The sequence below is a fragment of the Macadamia integrifolia genome, chromosome 6 (assembly GCF_013358625.1).
Source record: "Macadamia integrifolia cultivar HAES 741 chromosome 6, SCU_Mint_v3, whole genome shotgun sequence".
NCBI classification, from domain to species: domain Eukaryota; kingdom Viridiplantae; phylum Streptophyta; class Magnoliopsida; order Proteales; family Proteaceae; genus Macadamia; species Macadamia integrifolia.
In genome coordinates this window covers 36779803-36794657 of record NC_056562.1, presented here as the reverse complement: position 1 = coordinate 36794657, position 14855 = coordinate 36779803, and the positions used below count along the sequence as shown (strand labels likewise).

Sequence of the window (14855 nt, the reverse complement as noted above, 5' to 3'; positions counted from 1 at the left end):
TTAAAATAGAAAAATGGGCAATCAAAAAAATTTGTGAAGATCTTAAAAAGCTTGATTTAGTCTATTTAGACAAGCCCATTAGTATTTCTTGGCACAACAGTTATCTATGTCTATTTAATTGCCTTCTTTCCTTTTCAGCTGGAATAAGAACCAAGCATGAGAAAGTGGTAAAGAGTGTGGAACTGAATGGTTCATGAGACTTTATTTTGTCTAGATGAAATAGTGATCTTTAACAATTGTGTTTTGATCCATGACATCCAACTAACACTTCCTAAAATTTTCTGATTCTTCAAATACGACGAATGTCATGATCAGTTCATCCACCAACTGCCACATTGATTTAGGCACACTAAATCCACCCATAAATAGTGTTAATTTAAGCAATCCATAAACAAATCATTATAGCATAGTTAGTTGAAACGGGAATGATATACAACGTGACTAAAATGGTTCAAAATTTGAATGGGAAGATAAAAATATACCAAACAATTAAAAAGAGAGAGAGAGAGAGAGAGAGAGAGAGAGAGAAAGAAGAAGAAGAGAGAGAGAGAGAGACAATATACATATATAAATTGTAGGTTCAGAAAAATGTGTTTAAAATGTATTTTATCAAGCTATCAAACTATGCGCCAGAATATTGTTTCTCTCTCATATGGGGATTCTTTGTTATTTTCTCTCTCGTATTCTAATCGATTGAACCCTATATGGATGATACGTACCGTTCTCTACATCTCGATTGGTGTTGCATGCAGATTCCTTCTCATACCAAAATTGTGGAGAACCTTCTAAATATAATATATTATTAGGTAGATTTATTATCCACAATTATTTTCACAACTAATTTAATCATTCTACCATTATTCAAAGGTATGCTTTAAATCAACCATATGTGTGCATATTAATATATCACCGAACAAGCATTAATTAAACTTTTCAAGTTGTAATTTTAATGTAACTACTCAACAGAATTTAAAACTCCTCATTCTAGTACATTTTGTTATAATGAAATTCAATTATTAGATATAATAAATAAGATGAAAAAAATACTTTCATCTGCAACCTTAAGAAAAGCATTTATTCCTACTTATTGTGGTTGTGATACTGAAAATACGATATAGAAAAAGATGGACAATGAATGAGAAAATACTTTGATATCTTATTGAACAAAAATAATGATATTGTTGAAGTAGACATTTTTATTTTTATTTTTTTGGTAGAAAGGAAAACAGATTGAAAGATAGATAAAAGTAGGTGTATACAAAATAGATATAAGGTGGGGAAAATAGCTTAGTCGTTGGCATAATAATTAATGTTCCTTTTTCTGGTAGGGTCGCCATAAAAATTAGAGCCTTCAAGTTATTCCTCTTCTTAGTTGAAGGAGGTGACGTTTCCTTGAAATGCTACGGTGCCACAATTAAGAGAGAGAGAGAGAGAGAGAGAGAGAGAGAGAGAGAGAGAGAGAGAGAGAGAGAGAGAGAGAGAGAGAGAGAGAGAGAGAGAGAGCTTTTGTATGCATAAAATTTGTGGTCTTAAATGATAGGAAGTCTTTATACGTAACTATTGATCTTTCGCTTTCAGTTTTTTGGAAAAATGGTGATATTTTTTTCTTCCATTGATTAAGAATTCCTAATTTTTTTCTCAATACACATATGGTACCATTGAATGAGGGGTCACATTTTTTAAATAAAAATAAAGGCCTATAAGTTAAATTATAATTTCTTTTTTTATGATCATTTTTAATTTACCTCAATTAACTCATCATTTGAAAAAGAGGTTGTAACATTAATTTTTTTGTCCTTGTAGTATAATACAATTCTTTTCAACGAAGGAAAATCTTATAATCTCACATGAACAATGACAACTCTTGAAAATGACAATGATAAATTACCTTCAAATTATTCTAATCAGTAAAGTTCACCACTAAATCTTGGGATTTGTAGATTCGTTGAAATACCCCCTACCCCCGTGCTCTGGAAACACCCGTTGCAGTGGTGAATGGATTTTATTCATTATATTCACCATGGGCATAGGAAACTAGGTCCTATTTAAAAAAAAAAAAAATTTACTCAATTTGAATAATTTTTTGGAATAAGAAAAAGGACAAACAATAGAAGGTTACAAATCCTCACTTCACCACTTTGATGACAAGAAAATACATGCTTAAATGACCATGTTGCCCCCGTCGAGCTCTAGCATCCTCTCTCTCTCTCTCATTGGCCAGCTGGTCTGGTATTACCTCTCTAATTTGCCTTTACCTAACACTCCTCACCTTATATTTGAGGAAAAATTTTGGCTGCTACCCGGGTACCCTCTGCTGGCAACCAAAGAAATGAAATAATTCATTTTCCTCTAGGGTTCACAAATACCCTCATAGGTTAGAGTATTTTCTAAAATACCCTTTTAGATTCCATTTCTTTGGTTGCCACAAGGGTTGCAGCCAAGGGTAGCAGCTAAAGACCCATTTGACAACGGTTCAAGAAATGCGTTTCTGCCGTTTCTGTGTCAAGAAACGACAGAAACGGAACAAAAAGCGTTTGACAAACTCGTTCCGTTTCTCCTGTTTTCATAAATAGAAATAAAAATTTATAGTGATTTTTGTTCCCAGAAACAGACATGATGAAACAAGAACGACTTGTTACGCCGTTTCTGGGAACAACTTTGGTGCCCAAAAATCGTGAGTCGCTGCTGCCCCGTCTTGGCCACCTGGCTCTACTCGGCTTGCTCCACCCTTCTCCTCCTCATCTTCTTCTTCCTCGTCTTCTGAAACATCTACTCCTCTTATGGCGCACCAATCTCTGTCGTCTCCAAACCTACCAAACGAAGTAGCCCTGCAATGCATCGCAAGAGTCCCTCATTTCTACCACAACAACCTCTCCCTTGTCTCCAAATCATGGCGCTTCCTCCTCCGTTCTCCTATCTTCTTCTCTACTCGCAATCGCCTCAATTGTACCCAACAGTTCCTCTTCATTAACGTCCGCATCGATGGCTCTTCCTAGAAACCTCTCTCTTGTTCCTCCCATCCCTTCTCAGGCCATCGGTTCTGCCTTCGCCGTCACCAGACCCAGAATCTACATCCTTGGTGGTTCTGTAAATGATATCCCATCTGCCACCGTTTGGATCTTCAATACTCGATTCAGTCGATGGGAAATTGAACCCAAAATGCACGTCGAAAGGGAATTCGCCGCCGCTACTGTTCTCAATGTGAAAATTTATGTCATGGGAGGGCTCGATCCACCAATTGGGCTGAAGTGTTCGCCCCGTGTTGGGGTCTTGGGCTCCTGTTCCCAGCCTTGCTGAGGTTAGGGAGAAATGGATGCATGGGCGTGCTGTCTTGGAGGATAAATTTATCAAACACCTTCTTTTCTGTTTCTATTAACGGGCCATAAATTTCGTTCTATATTTGAGGTTCCTTATTTTTCATAATTCCAATTTTAACCCTCCATTACCCACTCACTCCCTTGCTTTCCTTCCTTTCACTTCCCTCTCCTCCATGCTGGGTCGATGGATAGACGGATAACCCTAGGCACCCTTGACCTTGAAGTGGGGGAATTTGAAGCCTCGCAGGGGCAGCGACTGTGCAATGTCCGATGGCAAAGCCAGCAGCCAAACCACCTTGGATGTATGTGCAGATCAGTAGATGGGACTAGAGAATGACAAATCAATGGGAGGTCTTCATTGGAACAGAGGACGCAGGGTGCGTGACGACGGAGGTGGTTTATAACGTTGTCACGACAGGGAAGAAGATTGGGTTGTAGTAGTTGTGAAGGTCACCAATGACCAGAGATCACAAACGGGGGCAGTCCAGACAGAGGAGATCACACACTACAGTGGAGGAAGGTGTCCGAGGGGGAGGAGAGGGTGGTGTGTCGGGCTGGGGCAGAGGGGGGAGCGGGTGTTGCAGGAGGTGGGGCGGTGGTGTGGGTATGATGGGAAAAGTGTTCTCACAAATGTTTTGAGAGCTGATTCAAGAAGGCACATTTTTTCCATCAAGATTTTGAGATGAGCTAAATTGGCAAAAACATCTCCGGAGTGACAAACTAGTTTCGCGACATGAGAGGGCAATGTGGAAATTTCAACAATTGGGTATCTAAGGAATGGTTTAGGTTAGTCACCTTTCAAAGCTCAAGCTCAAAATTCATTTTTATACCTCTCATGTATTGGTATTCATTTTTTTTTATTTTTTTTTGGCCACTCGGCCAACTACAATTGGATTAAAACTTCACATGTGAATAGAAGAGATCTTGTGAAGATTTAAGGCTATGTTTGGTATGCATTCTCAGATTAAATTTTATGAGTTTAAAACTCATTATGAAACCGAATGCTTCTCTATTTTCTTGCTTCATGAAGCCTTCTAGACCTTTAAATCTATATCAAAAATGCATACCAAACACAATCTAAGGTTGAAGATATTAGGTCTCTAATCTCTTGTGTTTCCTGACAAACCATGTTTTTCTCAGGTGATCACTGCATTTGCAAGATAGTCATAAACCACCAATGCAATTGCAAAGATGCAATCTAATCCATCCTCCTCTTTGTCATTTCTTTCTTTATTTTTCTATTTTCACACAAATTAAAACCTGATCCTTATCTGATCACAACCTGAAATAGCATGGACTAACAGTAACACACTACTAACCCCTACGTACAGGATTGGGGAACGATCGAAGTACTACTCATCATCTTTCAAGCAAAAGCATTACTAAAATACCTGTCAACCACATTATCACACAGGATCTGCAACACCTTGGTGTTTGAAGGACCCACACATCTTGGGGTTTTGAATTGGCTGACAGCAGCCCCAAGCCCAAGAAAATGATCTAGAATCTTCTGGAAGGTTCCCCTCTTCACCACCCGGAGTTCAAGCGCTCCAATTGTATTAATCTTGCGAGAACTAACATAACCTGCATCCACGAAAGATCGATCCAAACAATCACAACATTTATTAAGAACTTCTTCACTTGCCTCATCACTCAGCTCCCAGAAGATCACATAGTGGCCAGGGTCCGTGGACGACTCCACTTGGCTCGTGAAGTCAACTACTTCGATCTTCTCTTCCAATAATAGCTTGCCTGCTTCTTCTACAGAGAGCTGCAAATCTTTCTCTGTGTTCTTGTCTATGTTTATAGTCAGTAGCAGGTTACTCCTACAAACAAACTGGAGCTCTGGTGTAGAATTGTGGAAGTCTATCACCTTCACAACATCCCCAAGCCTGTACCGGTAGAAACCTGTATTTTATATCAACAGCCAAGATGAATCAAGATTTCACAAATGTTGGACTGATATGAATTATTGCTACCCCATCTGAAGGTCCTTATATTTGGGAACTAATCATAACTACTGATGATATCCCCAAAAGAACAAACTAAAAATTAATAAGAATGTCTCTGTCACCACCATTAACAACTTCATCAATAACATAAGTATTACTACAGGCACACTTCTGCTAACTTCAAGCTAAGAAGCATGGTTAAGGTTTCATTGTCCCTTCTATCAAACAAACTCAAATATGATTGTCTGTCAACCATCCAGTTCCAATGTTTCTACAACAACTAATCTTACAACCTTACTTCTAGGAAAAAAAAAATATCAACATCAGAAAACTAAAAGGAATATGTGAAGAGAATGTACTAAACAGTTTCTGCATGATGAGAATTGAAGATAACAGCAGAACTTAACAAAAAAGATGCAACAAACTATACACGCCATCATGAGCCAAGGCATAAATAGGACGTCTCATCTATGCATATAAATATTTTTAATAAGTAGAACATCCAACAGAATCTTTCAAGATCTCATTACTAATGCATCGTACAAACCATTCATTAAGATATGGAAGAACGCGATTGAGTACACTTTAGAATTCCAGTCTTGCATAGCCTTTTTGCCTTACAAGTAGCATATAGAAAGATATCAATACCAAGACAAGGCCCCTACTAAGGATTTTATTAGGTTTTTTAATGGCTTTGTGATCCTAACAACCCCACCCAACAACCTTTTCAGATCGTTTATTTAGGCTCCGTTTGGTATCGTTCTAAAAAAACGTTTCTGGAGTTTTTTCGTTCCATTGGAATGAAAAAACGGAATCTTCTGTTTGGTGCACTTATGGTCCGTTTCTGTTTTTTTGGAACAAAAAGTGAAAAAAAAATTGAAAAAACGAGATTGGACGAAACTCCAAAATGGAGTTCCGTCTTCCCAGTTTCGTTCCATTTTACAAAAAAATTTAAAAAAAATTTCCCGTTTAGGTTCTGAAATTTTGAAACACCATTTTTTCGTTTAAAAACTGTGTTTTGACACAGAAACTAAAATTTTCGTTTTTGATACGAAACGGCGTTTCTGGAACAGAAACGATACCAAACGGGCTCTTAGTATTTTGACCTTAAAATGAAAATGCAACAGTAAGGACCATCTCATGAGTCCTATATTTGGTCCCATCTGTGGAAGTTATAAATCAAGGAACAAAAAAAGGGGTGTGAAAAGAGGAAAATGTTGTATTCCTGAATGTAAAGGATAATTGGAAGTTCAAACAGGAAAAAAAGGCAGAAAGATTGGCTTCTCTAAGTTCCCATCACAAGGTTAGTAATCCTCAAAAAAATGTACCTGCAAAATTTGTGACGATGATCTCATACTCTTCTCCAATCTTAACTTCAGTTAGACCCACTGGATCTGATTCACTACCATGGATGTCGGAAGCATTCTCATCCAGTCCCTTATCCCTGGTCATCTCCCGAAGTGGGATAAATTCAAAATACCCAATATCAGGAAGCACTGCAAAAGTGGCCTGCTCAGGGGGTAACCTAGGATTGACATTGGCACCAATCCATCCTTCAGAAGATCCATAATCTGCACTCACCAGAGGTAGTCGACCAGCATAATGTCTCAATTTCTTCAAATAAGGCTCCATAGATCCTGTCAGTATCCCATATACATATTTAGCATTAGGAAAAAGTTCCGGTATTACTCCGTACCAATTACTCAATCCTGATATTTTCTTATAAATCAAATCTGCAACTGCGGGATTTGGCTTAAGAAGTTTTGCCATAGCTTCTCGGATAGAAGGCACATTGACTCGGCTACTGAGGACCCCCTCTCGGATATCAGTACAGAGTTCCTCCCAGACTTGTTCGAATGTCCGGAATGAATGTACAATGCCATGGGCAAATGGAGAAAAGACGATCTGAACTTCATCGTAATAGATAAGTCCGCATAAGAGATGGCAGTACAGGGATTGGTCAAAATCAGGCCCAAATATGACTTCATCAGGACTGCAACAGGGGGACTGGATTGACTTCATTGTGTTCTTGAACTGTGAGCTTCGATAAATATTTGTAGTAGCAGTGCCTGCTGTCAGACCTCCACTAGTTTTGAATTGCTTGCTGCTATAGATGAATTGTAAAGCTTTTCCATTGACAATAGGGAACTCTCTGCAACAAGAGTTCCCTTTTCCATCATTAAGGAACGAAAAATACTTTGAAAACTAAAAAGGGTGTTGTTTGTAACTTGTAATTCATGAGTTTAAAAACATTTCTGAACCTGAATCAACTCAAAATTATCATAAACATCAGAATTAAGGCATTCTCTTTTATTGGGGGGTGTTTGGGGGTTCAAAAGGAAAAATAAAAATGGTGTAGTAGTGCAGCTACCTATTTCTGAAAGCAAATGATGTCCGGTATATCTGCATTGTGGAATTTAGCAGCACTTCATTGAAAGGAACAAATTTGGGTTTCCCCTGTGTTGTTCCTGAACTGCAGCAGGCCCCAGTCCCCACGGTTAGAAACATTATTTTCATACATTAGAGCTAGCCTAGAAATGACAATGACAAAAAACATAAGCTACACACCTTAAAGAGATGGTTGTAACTGGTTGTCCAGTAAGAATAGGAGAAATCTCTCCGTCTGCAATTCTCTGAATGTAAGGTTCCAAATCTTTATGAGTAACCAATGGTACACAGGACTTGAAAGTCTCTGGGTCAGTTCTTCCATTGAGGCACCATTTCTGCAAGTACTCTGCTTCAGAATTTTCAGTTAAAATTTTATGAAGAATTTCTCTCTGAACTCGTTTTGCATCCTTTGTCATTTCCTCAAATTCCTCTATCACCTTCTCCGGATCGAGTTGCTCAAAATTCCCCAACATCCTTACAAATATTTGACAAATAGTACAGAAGTTGACTGCAGAGGAAAGAAAAGAACTCAGTTATTCTATTCAAACTGCAGAACAACACCAACTAGCAAAAAGCTCTGAAATCTTTACCCAGCGAAGAAGAACAAATCCAAATAAAAGCAGGAAGCCTCCCTAGTTCCCAAAATGACATTCTATAGCATAATAAATTTATATTGCAGAAAATTGATTGAACAACATAAATGAATCAAGTCACATCAATCCCCGGGGAAAGAACTTTTTGCTTTTTCAAGTAAATTAATCTAACGACAACTAAAGCAAAAAAAAGTTGGATTGGACAAAAGAAGCGAGATACCCATCCCAAGTCTCCCCTCCCAGTCCCGGCTAAAGGAGGGTAAAAGGATGGAAAAGGAGAAACAAAAAAAAGGTAGAACGACGGTAACAACGAGCAGAATCAAAATGCTGAAGTTGAACGCACAACATTTTTGCCTTGTGGAAAGTAGAAACAAAAGCGACACGAGAAGAAACATACGAACAGAGAGATTCGAAAAAACGCGTGTTCTTGAGAAATAGGTTCATGGGAGAAGGAAGTATAAGAACTGGAAATTTTGGAATCTGTATCCAATTTTGACTAAAGTCAACACAGTCAATGCTTAAAAACTTTGCCTTTTTGCAGAGAAAAGGCTGAGTTCCCACTTCCCATAGAAAGACGAAGATAAGATGCAAAGAACAGCTTAATTTCGTACAGTTTTCACTGGAAAATTGTCTTCTTCTCGATTGAAACAGAAGAGTGGTAGAGGCCAACTACTAGCAAAACGAGAGAGAGATTGAACTCTTAAAGAGACCAAAACTATTCCAAGCAAAATAGAATTTCTTTCCTAAGAAGAAACTGAACAAATATGTAGTGTCACTTTCGTCGAATGAGCTGCGAAACGCTAAAATCAAACCATAGTCGGGCTCCTCCAAGCTTTGGAAGAAGACTTCGAAATAAAATTTAGTACTGGAAGAGAAAGAAAGAGAAAGTCTACCTCAGCTTTACTTTTGAGTCGGCAGGAAAATTCAGACGAGCAGTGAAGCGATGAAGCCACAGAAGTCTCGAATTCAACTTCGATGCAAACCTTCTTCACAGCTTTAATGGCAACTAAAAGCTGAATTAGAAGAAAACGACAACACGCCTTGTCGCTGAGAGGGTACAAGCGAAGAACAAGTGAAGAAGAACTGAACCACTTTGTGAGAGAGAGCAGATAAATGGGAAAAATCCAAATTCCACGGGGTCAAGAAGTGGAATACGGACGGAGCCCATAGACAAAGAGGAAAGAGGATTCTGGTGTCTTTGCTCTATACATGTATATAACCTAAGGGCAGAGCTACGAAATGATAGGTCCATGTTCCGAATCAAGGGTTGTCCAAATCTGCAGACTTTCATTTTCTTCTTGGTTTTTTAGATTTACACGCAGGACAGCTGATTTCCTAACCGCTCGATCTTTCAAACTTAAGTTATCACGTGTTTGTTACGATCACCCTTTTGATTGTAAATCCTTTTATAGGTTTTTATAGGTTACAATTAAAAAGAAATGATAATCTAAGGGCAAGAGTAGGAAAAAAATATATATAAAAATAAAAGGTAAAGGAATATCAGAAAGAAAAAAAAGTAAAAAATATGGAAGTTTTAGTAAATAAAGGTCATGTGTAGGGGGAGTGATAGTAAATTCTAAAAAAAAATAAAAATTTGAGGGTTGTCACTTTTCATTGGCACCTACAAACTTTTGTTACAAACTTATTTAGACAAAATGACACCAGTAATTGACTTATGTTTTTTTTTTTTCTAGAGGGTCATCTTGGGGCGCTTGACGTGTTGGAGACGATTTGAGTTCACATCCTCTGCAGCTGTTGTAATGTTGAGGTGAGCATACAGTGATTGCGAGCATTTGAGCATACATCCCAAAGGGCTATCAGTCATTGGATGCTCACTACAACATTGTAGCGACTATTGAGGATGTGGAGGTAGAGGATTCAAACTCCTCTTGATTGTTAACTTCTCTCTACCCCTCCCCCCTCTCTTTTCTATAGTGTACCAATATCTTTAAGAAAAAAACACACTAAGGGATGATAGAGATATCTTTAATCTCTAAAATAGTAGAATGAGATATCAAAATTTCTCAAAATACTTGAAAAACTTTAAGGTTCACATGCATCGGATGATTGGGTGAACTTGGGGTTTGTGCCTGAGTCCTCTCAGCCATCTGATGCATGTTGAGGCATTGAACGTGTTGGAGAGGATTTAGACTCCTCTTAGCAGTTAATTTCTCCTCCCTCACCCCCCTTCCTTCTATAATGTATCCATAGCTTAAAAAACAAACAAACAAACAATTACGGATGATAGAGAAATCTCAAATCTCCAAGATATTAGAATGAGAGGTCAGACTTTCTCAAAAGACTTAAAAAAATCTTCAAGGTCCACTTTTAACTCTTTTCTCTTGGCTTAGGCTTCTACTTTGCCATCCCTATCTTGAATTGAGTGGACATAAAGTCTGATGACTACCCGTAGCTATGACCCTATAACATTGATATTCACCGACACCTTATCATTTAATTATTAGCCTTGACGTCTCTTAAGTGGTGGTAATTAGTAAAGGAGAGTTTTCGACATTATGGGTGCAGGAAAAATACAGTTATCAATAGCTGTAAATGTCCACCCCCTACAATTTAGGCTGATAATACATTTCTACCGTTTTATTTGTTTTTTATTATTCCTTTAACATATGTCTCAGTCAAAAGATTCTTCTTTAATCGTGGTTGAAGGAAAACGGCCTCCATCGGTGAATAATTCCTGCAAACCCAACTTTGATAAGTATTTGCTACGAATGTCTAATCACTCTAAAATATTTGGAAATGTAAAAACCAGGACAAACAATTTAGATTTGGCTCTAGATCATTTTAGATTGTTAAAAACGAGATAATTTTAACATAAATTAAAATCAAATTGAATCAAATAATATCACACTTCTCAAAAATCAAAACCGAATCAAATTTTATTGATTTTGTCAGATTTCAAACCTTGGAATTTGTTCTGATTCTAGATTGACACCCCTAGCTCCATCAAGTATCCTAAAAGAAACCAAAAAGAGATGAATGGATTTGAGACAATTCATGGAGCAGCACCACCACTCACCAAAAGATAATCCAATTTTATAAAAAAATAAAAATTGCAAAGATAATCCAATTAAAAGGCCACGTATGTATGAGTGGCTCAACTTTTTTTTTCGCGCAAACGTGCATTTTGCCCCCAAAACATGTCTGGCTAGTGCTCTTGTGGGACTCCCCACATGCCACAGCGCTTGTCTGTCTTAATCTTGGTTGTGACTTGTGAACCCCACCACCCGCCTGTAGGAATCTAATGGCTAATCATGATGTAAGAAAACAAACATGATAGAAGAGAAATAATCATAGAGTTTTGGTACATAGCTTTTTATACATAACTTTTTATAGTTTGAGAAGATTACTATGTTTAAAGTAAGACTATTAATGAAAAATAGGATTATAGTTACGACTCATCTCATTCAGATAATACTATGGGTATAAATTCATAGTGAAATATATATATATATATATATATATATGTGTGTGTGTGTATAATTTATCAAAATACTTATATAAAGGTCCTAAGGACTTTCAATGACTATAATTCAAAATCAACTCATAAATCCATAAACAAGACATCCTACTCCCAACACATTTTCTTCTTCTTCTTTTGACCTGGGTTAGATAGAAATCTCTTTTAACTAGTTTCCCAGTCTTCCAATTTAGTGCTATGGAATACCAAATGGACATAGATTTGTCATCCGCGATCATAGATGAGTAGAAACTTGGTACTTTTTTTTTTGATGATTTGAAGAGCCACTTCATGCTTTACTTGAATTTCTAAGATATGAAACTTAGCCAAGCCAGCCATCGCGTAAGAAAATACAATTAATAATTTTATATTTTAAATATTTGGATCATTTTATATTTCCTTATTCCTCTGTATTCCATTGATCATATCAAAATATTGTAATGAACGATCCAGATTTTTTTTACTAAAATATTAATATTTATATTGCTAGTATTTTATATGTAAAATTGATTTTGCATGGTGCATAGGCTATAGCTCTTATATCAATAGATGGATTATTATTATTATTTTTTTTTTTTTAAGATGGAGCTATGATTTTTTAGTTCTATGTAAATATTGTCTGAAGGTAGGTTGGCTCTCAGCCCCAGAAGTCACTGTGGGCTGGGATGGGGCAGAGGTGTACCCACCTTAGCCCATCCTCCTCACAATCTTGAACCCAAAATATCAAGAAAAATGTTTCTCTAATGTTCTATATATCCCGAAACAGTTTACCAAAAAAGAAGACTATATCCCCAACAAACAGAGAAAAAGTTCCCCATGAGACTTGTATTGCCCTCTCACATGTATTATTATTTTTTCTCTCCTGTCTTGACAATGTGGGTGCCATGTCAATGATACTATTCTCCGCGTTATCATTGGCATGGTTGGGAGATTCCAGACACTAGCATCATTAGAAATCTTCTATCTCTCTCATTAATTTTTTGTTGTCTACCTATTTAACACGTGTCAATTTCATCTCCTCTCCAACACAACAGATCCTCTAACGTTTTATTCAAGGGCTTAGAGACACATCACATGTGTTGGCAGGTATTGAGATATGTGACCAAGCCCCCCAGCTCTTGGATGGTCATTGGAGAAGAGTCTAATCCACAGTGAACCGGTGCGATGCACATAATGAACTTAAGGTGCTATTGAATCTATTTATGACCAATATTTTAAAATCGCGGGCTTTCAGTCTTGGGCCTGGTTTTAGGCCCAATATGTATTGACATATTCATTGTCTCCCTGTCTTTTATTTGAGACATTCTCCTTCGCATGGGTTGTGACTCTTCACAAAGACACACTCGGATGGAGAGCTGCCTCAAATTCAAGTTAGTCATGGTGTTGCTGCCAAAAACCCCGCTGATCCAACCTACACAAACACAGACGACGGAGGCCCGGAACTTTGTCCGGGGTTAGTCCTCCGACGCTCAAGTCAGGGTCGGCCGCACAGTTCAATAAGGGGGTAATGGTGAGGGTGTTAGAGCTTACCTTCCCCTTTCTTCCGTGCCTTCTTATATAGCTCTTTGGCCCTAGGGTTTTTCCCCCTTCGGCCTTCTTTGAGTCCTACTCGAATACGTCCAACCTTCTGGGGGGAATATTCCCCTCATGCAGACGACGTGATCCCGCATGATTCTGCGGGCGTGCCTCGGTGATTGCGCGTGCTCGAGTGTGAGTGGTCTCTTGGACCCTTCGTCTGGCGGTGGACACGTGTCTCAGAGGCGACACGTGTCATGGCCCCCACCGAGGGGTTATTTTGGCTATATCAGGAGCCCCCTTACTTCCACTAGGAGCTTCTTCCTGTGGGAGTAACCATCTTCTTTGGTTGACTTGTTCCTTCGGCCTTGGCATTACCAGTGTCCAAGGTTTGGGGTCGACCGAGAGAGACCTTTGACCGCTTCGGATCGACTTTGCTGAGCCCCCTGCCGATCGGTCAGCACCATTCGGCTCTACCGAGCCCCCTACCGAGGGAGGGACCTTTGGCCAGTTTCGTTCGTCTCTGGCCGAGCTCCCAACCGAAGGACAGACCCTCGGTCAGGTCTGTTCGGCTTTGCCAAGCCCCCTGCCGAGGGACGGACACTCGGTCAGGTCCGTTCGGCTTTGGCCGAACTCCCAACCGAAGGAGGGACCCTCGGTCAGGTCCGTTCGGCTTTGGCCGAACTCCCTACCGAAGGAGGGACCTTCGGTCAGGTCCATTCGGCTTTGGCCGAACTCCCAACCGAAGGAGGGACCTTCGGTCAGGTCCGTTCGGCTTTGGCCGAACTCCCTACCGAATGAGGGACCTTCGGTCAGGTCCGTTCGGCTTTGGCCGAACTCCCAACCGAAGGAGGGACCTTCGGTCAGGTCCATTCGGCTTTGGCCGAACTCCCAACCGAAGGAGGGACCTTCGGTCAGGTCCGTTCGGCTTTGGCCGAACTCCCTACCGAAGGAGGGACCTTCGGTCAGGTCCGTTCGGCTTTGGCCGAACTCCCAACCGAAGCAGGGACCCTCGGTCGGGTCCGTTCGGCTTTGGCCGAACTCCCAACCGAAGGAGGGACCTTCGGTCAGGTCCGTTCGGCTTTGGCCGAACTCCCAACCGAAGCAGGGACCCTCGGTCGGGTCCGTTCGGCTTTGGTCGAACTCCCAACCGAAGGAAGGACCTTCGGTCAGGTCCGTTCGGCTTTGGCCGAACTCCCCACCGAAGGAGGGGCCCTCGGTCAGGTCCGTTCGGCATTGGCCGAACTCCCAACCGAAGCAGGGACCCTCGGTCGGGTCCGTTCGGCTTTGGCCGAACTCCCAACCGAAGGAGGGACCTTCGGTCAGGTCCGTTTGGCTTTGGCCGAACTCCCCACCGAAGGAGGGGCCCTCGGTCAGGTCCGTTCGGCATTGGCCGAACTCCCAACCGAAGGAGGGGCCCTCGGTCAGGTCCGTTCGGCTTTGGCCGAACTCCCAACCGAAGGAGGGACCCTCGGTCAGGTCCGTTCGGCTTTGGCCGAACTCCCAACCGAAGGAGGGGCCCTCGGTCAGGTCCGTTCGGCTTTGGCCGAACTCCCAACCGAAGGAGGGACCTTCGGTCAGGTCCGTTCGGCTTTGGCCGAAATCCCAACCA

General features: G+C 40.2%; 1 protein-coding gene across 2 annotated transcripts; it reads right to left on the bottom strand.

The window, feature by feature from the left end:
* Positions 1-4509: 4509 nt before the first annotated feature.
* Positions 4510-9431, bottom strand: LOC122082359 (jasmonoyl--L-amino acid synthetase JAR4-like). 2 transcript variants are annotated; one of them, XM_042649864.1, is made up of 5 exons: positions 9144-9431; positions 7838-8165; positions 7641-7742; positions 6598-7421; positions 4510-5225 (listed from the first exon to the last, which is right to left on the bottom strand). In XM_042649864.1, exons 2-5 carry the CDS (start codon positions 8128-8130, stop codon positions 4684-4686), a joined length of 1761 nt encoding a protein of 586 aa, XP_042505798.1. In that variant the 5' UTR covers positions 8131-8165; positions 9144-9431; the 3' UTR covers positions 4510-4683. The 2 variants fall into 2 exon arrangements, with proteins under 2 accessions (XP_042505798.1, XP_042505797.1); XM_042649863.1 differs by lacking the exon at positions 9144-9431 and adding an exon at positions 8248-8605.
* Positions 9432-14855: the final 5424 nt, after the last annotated feature.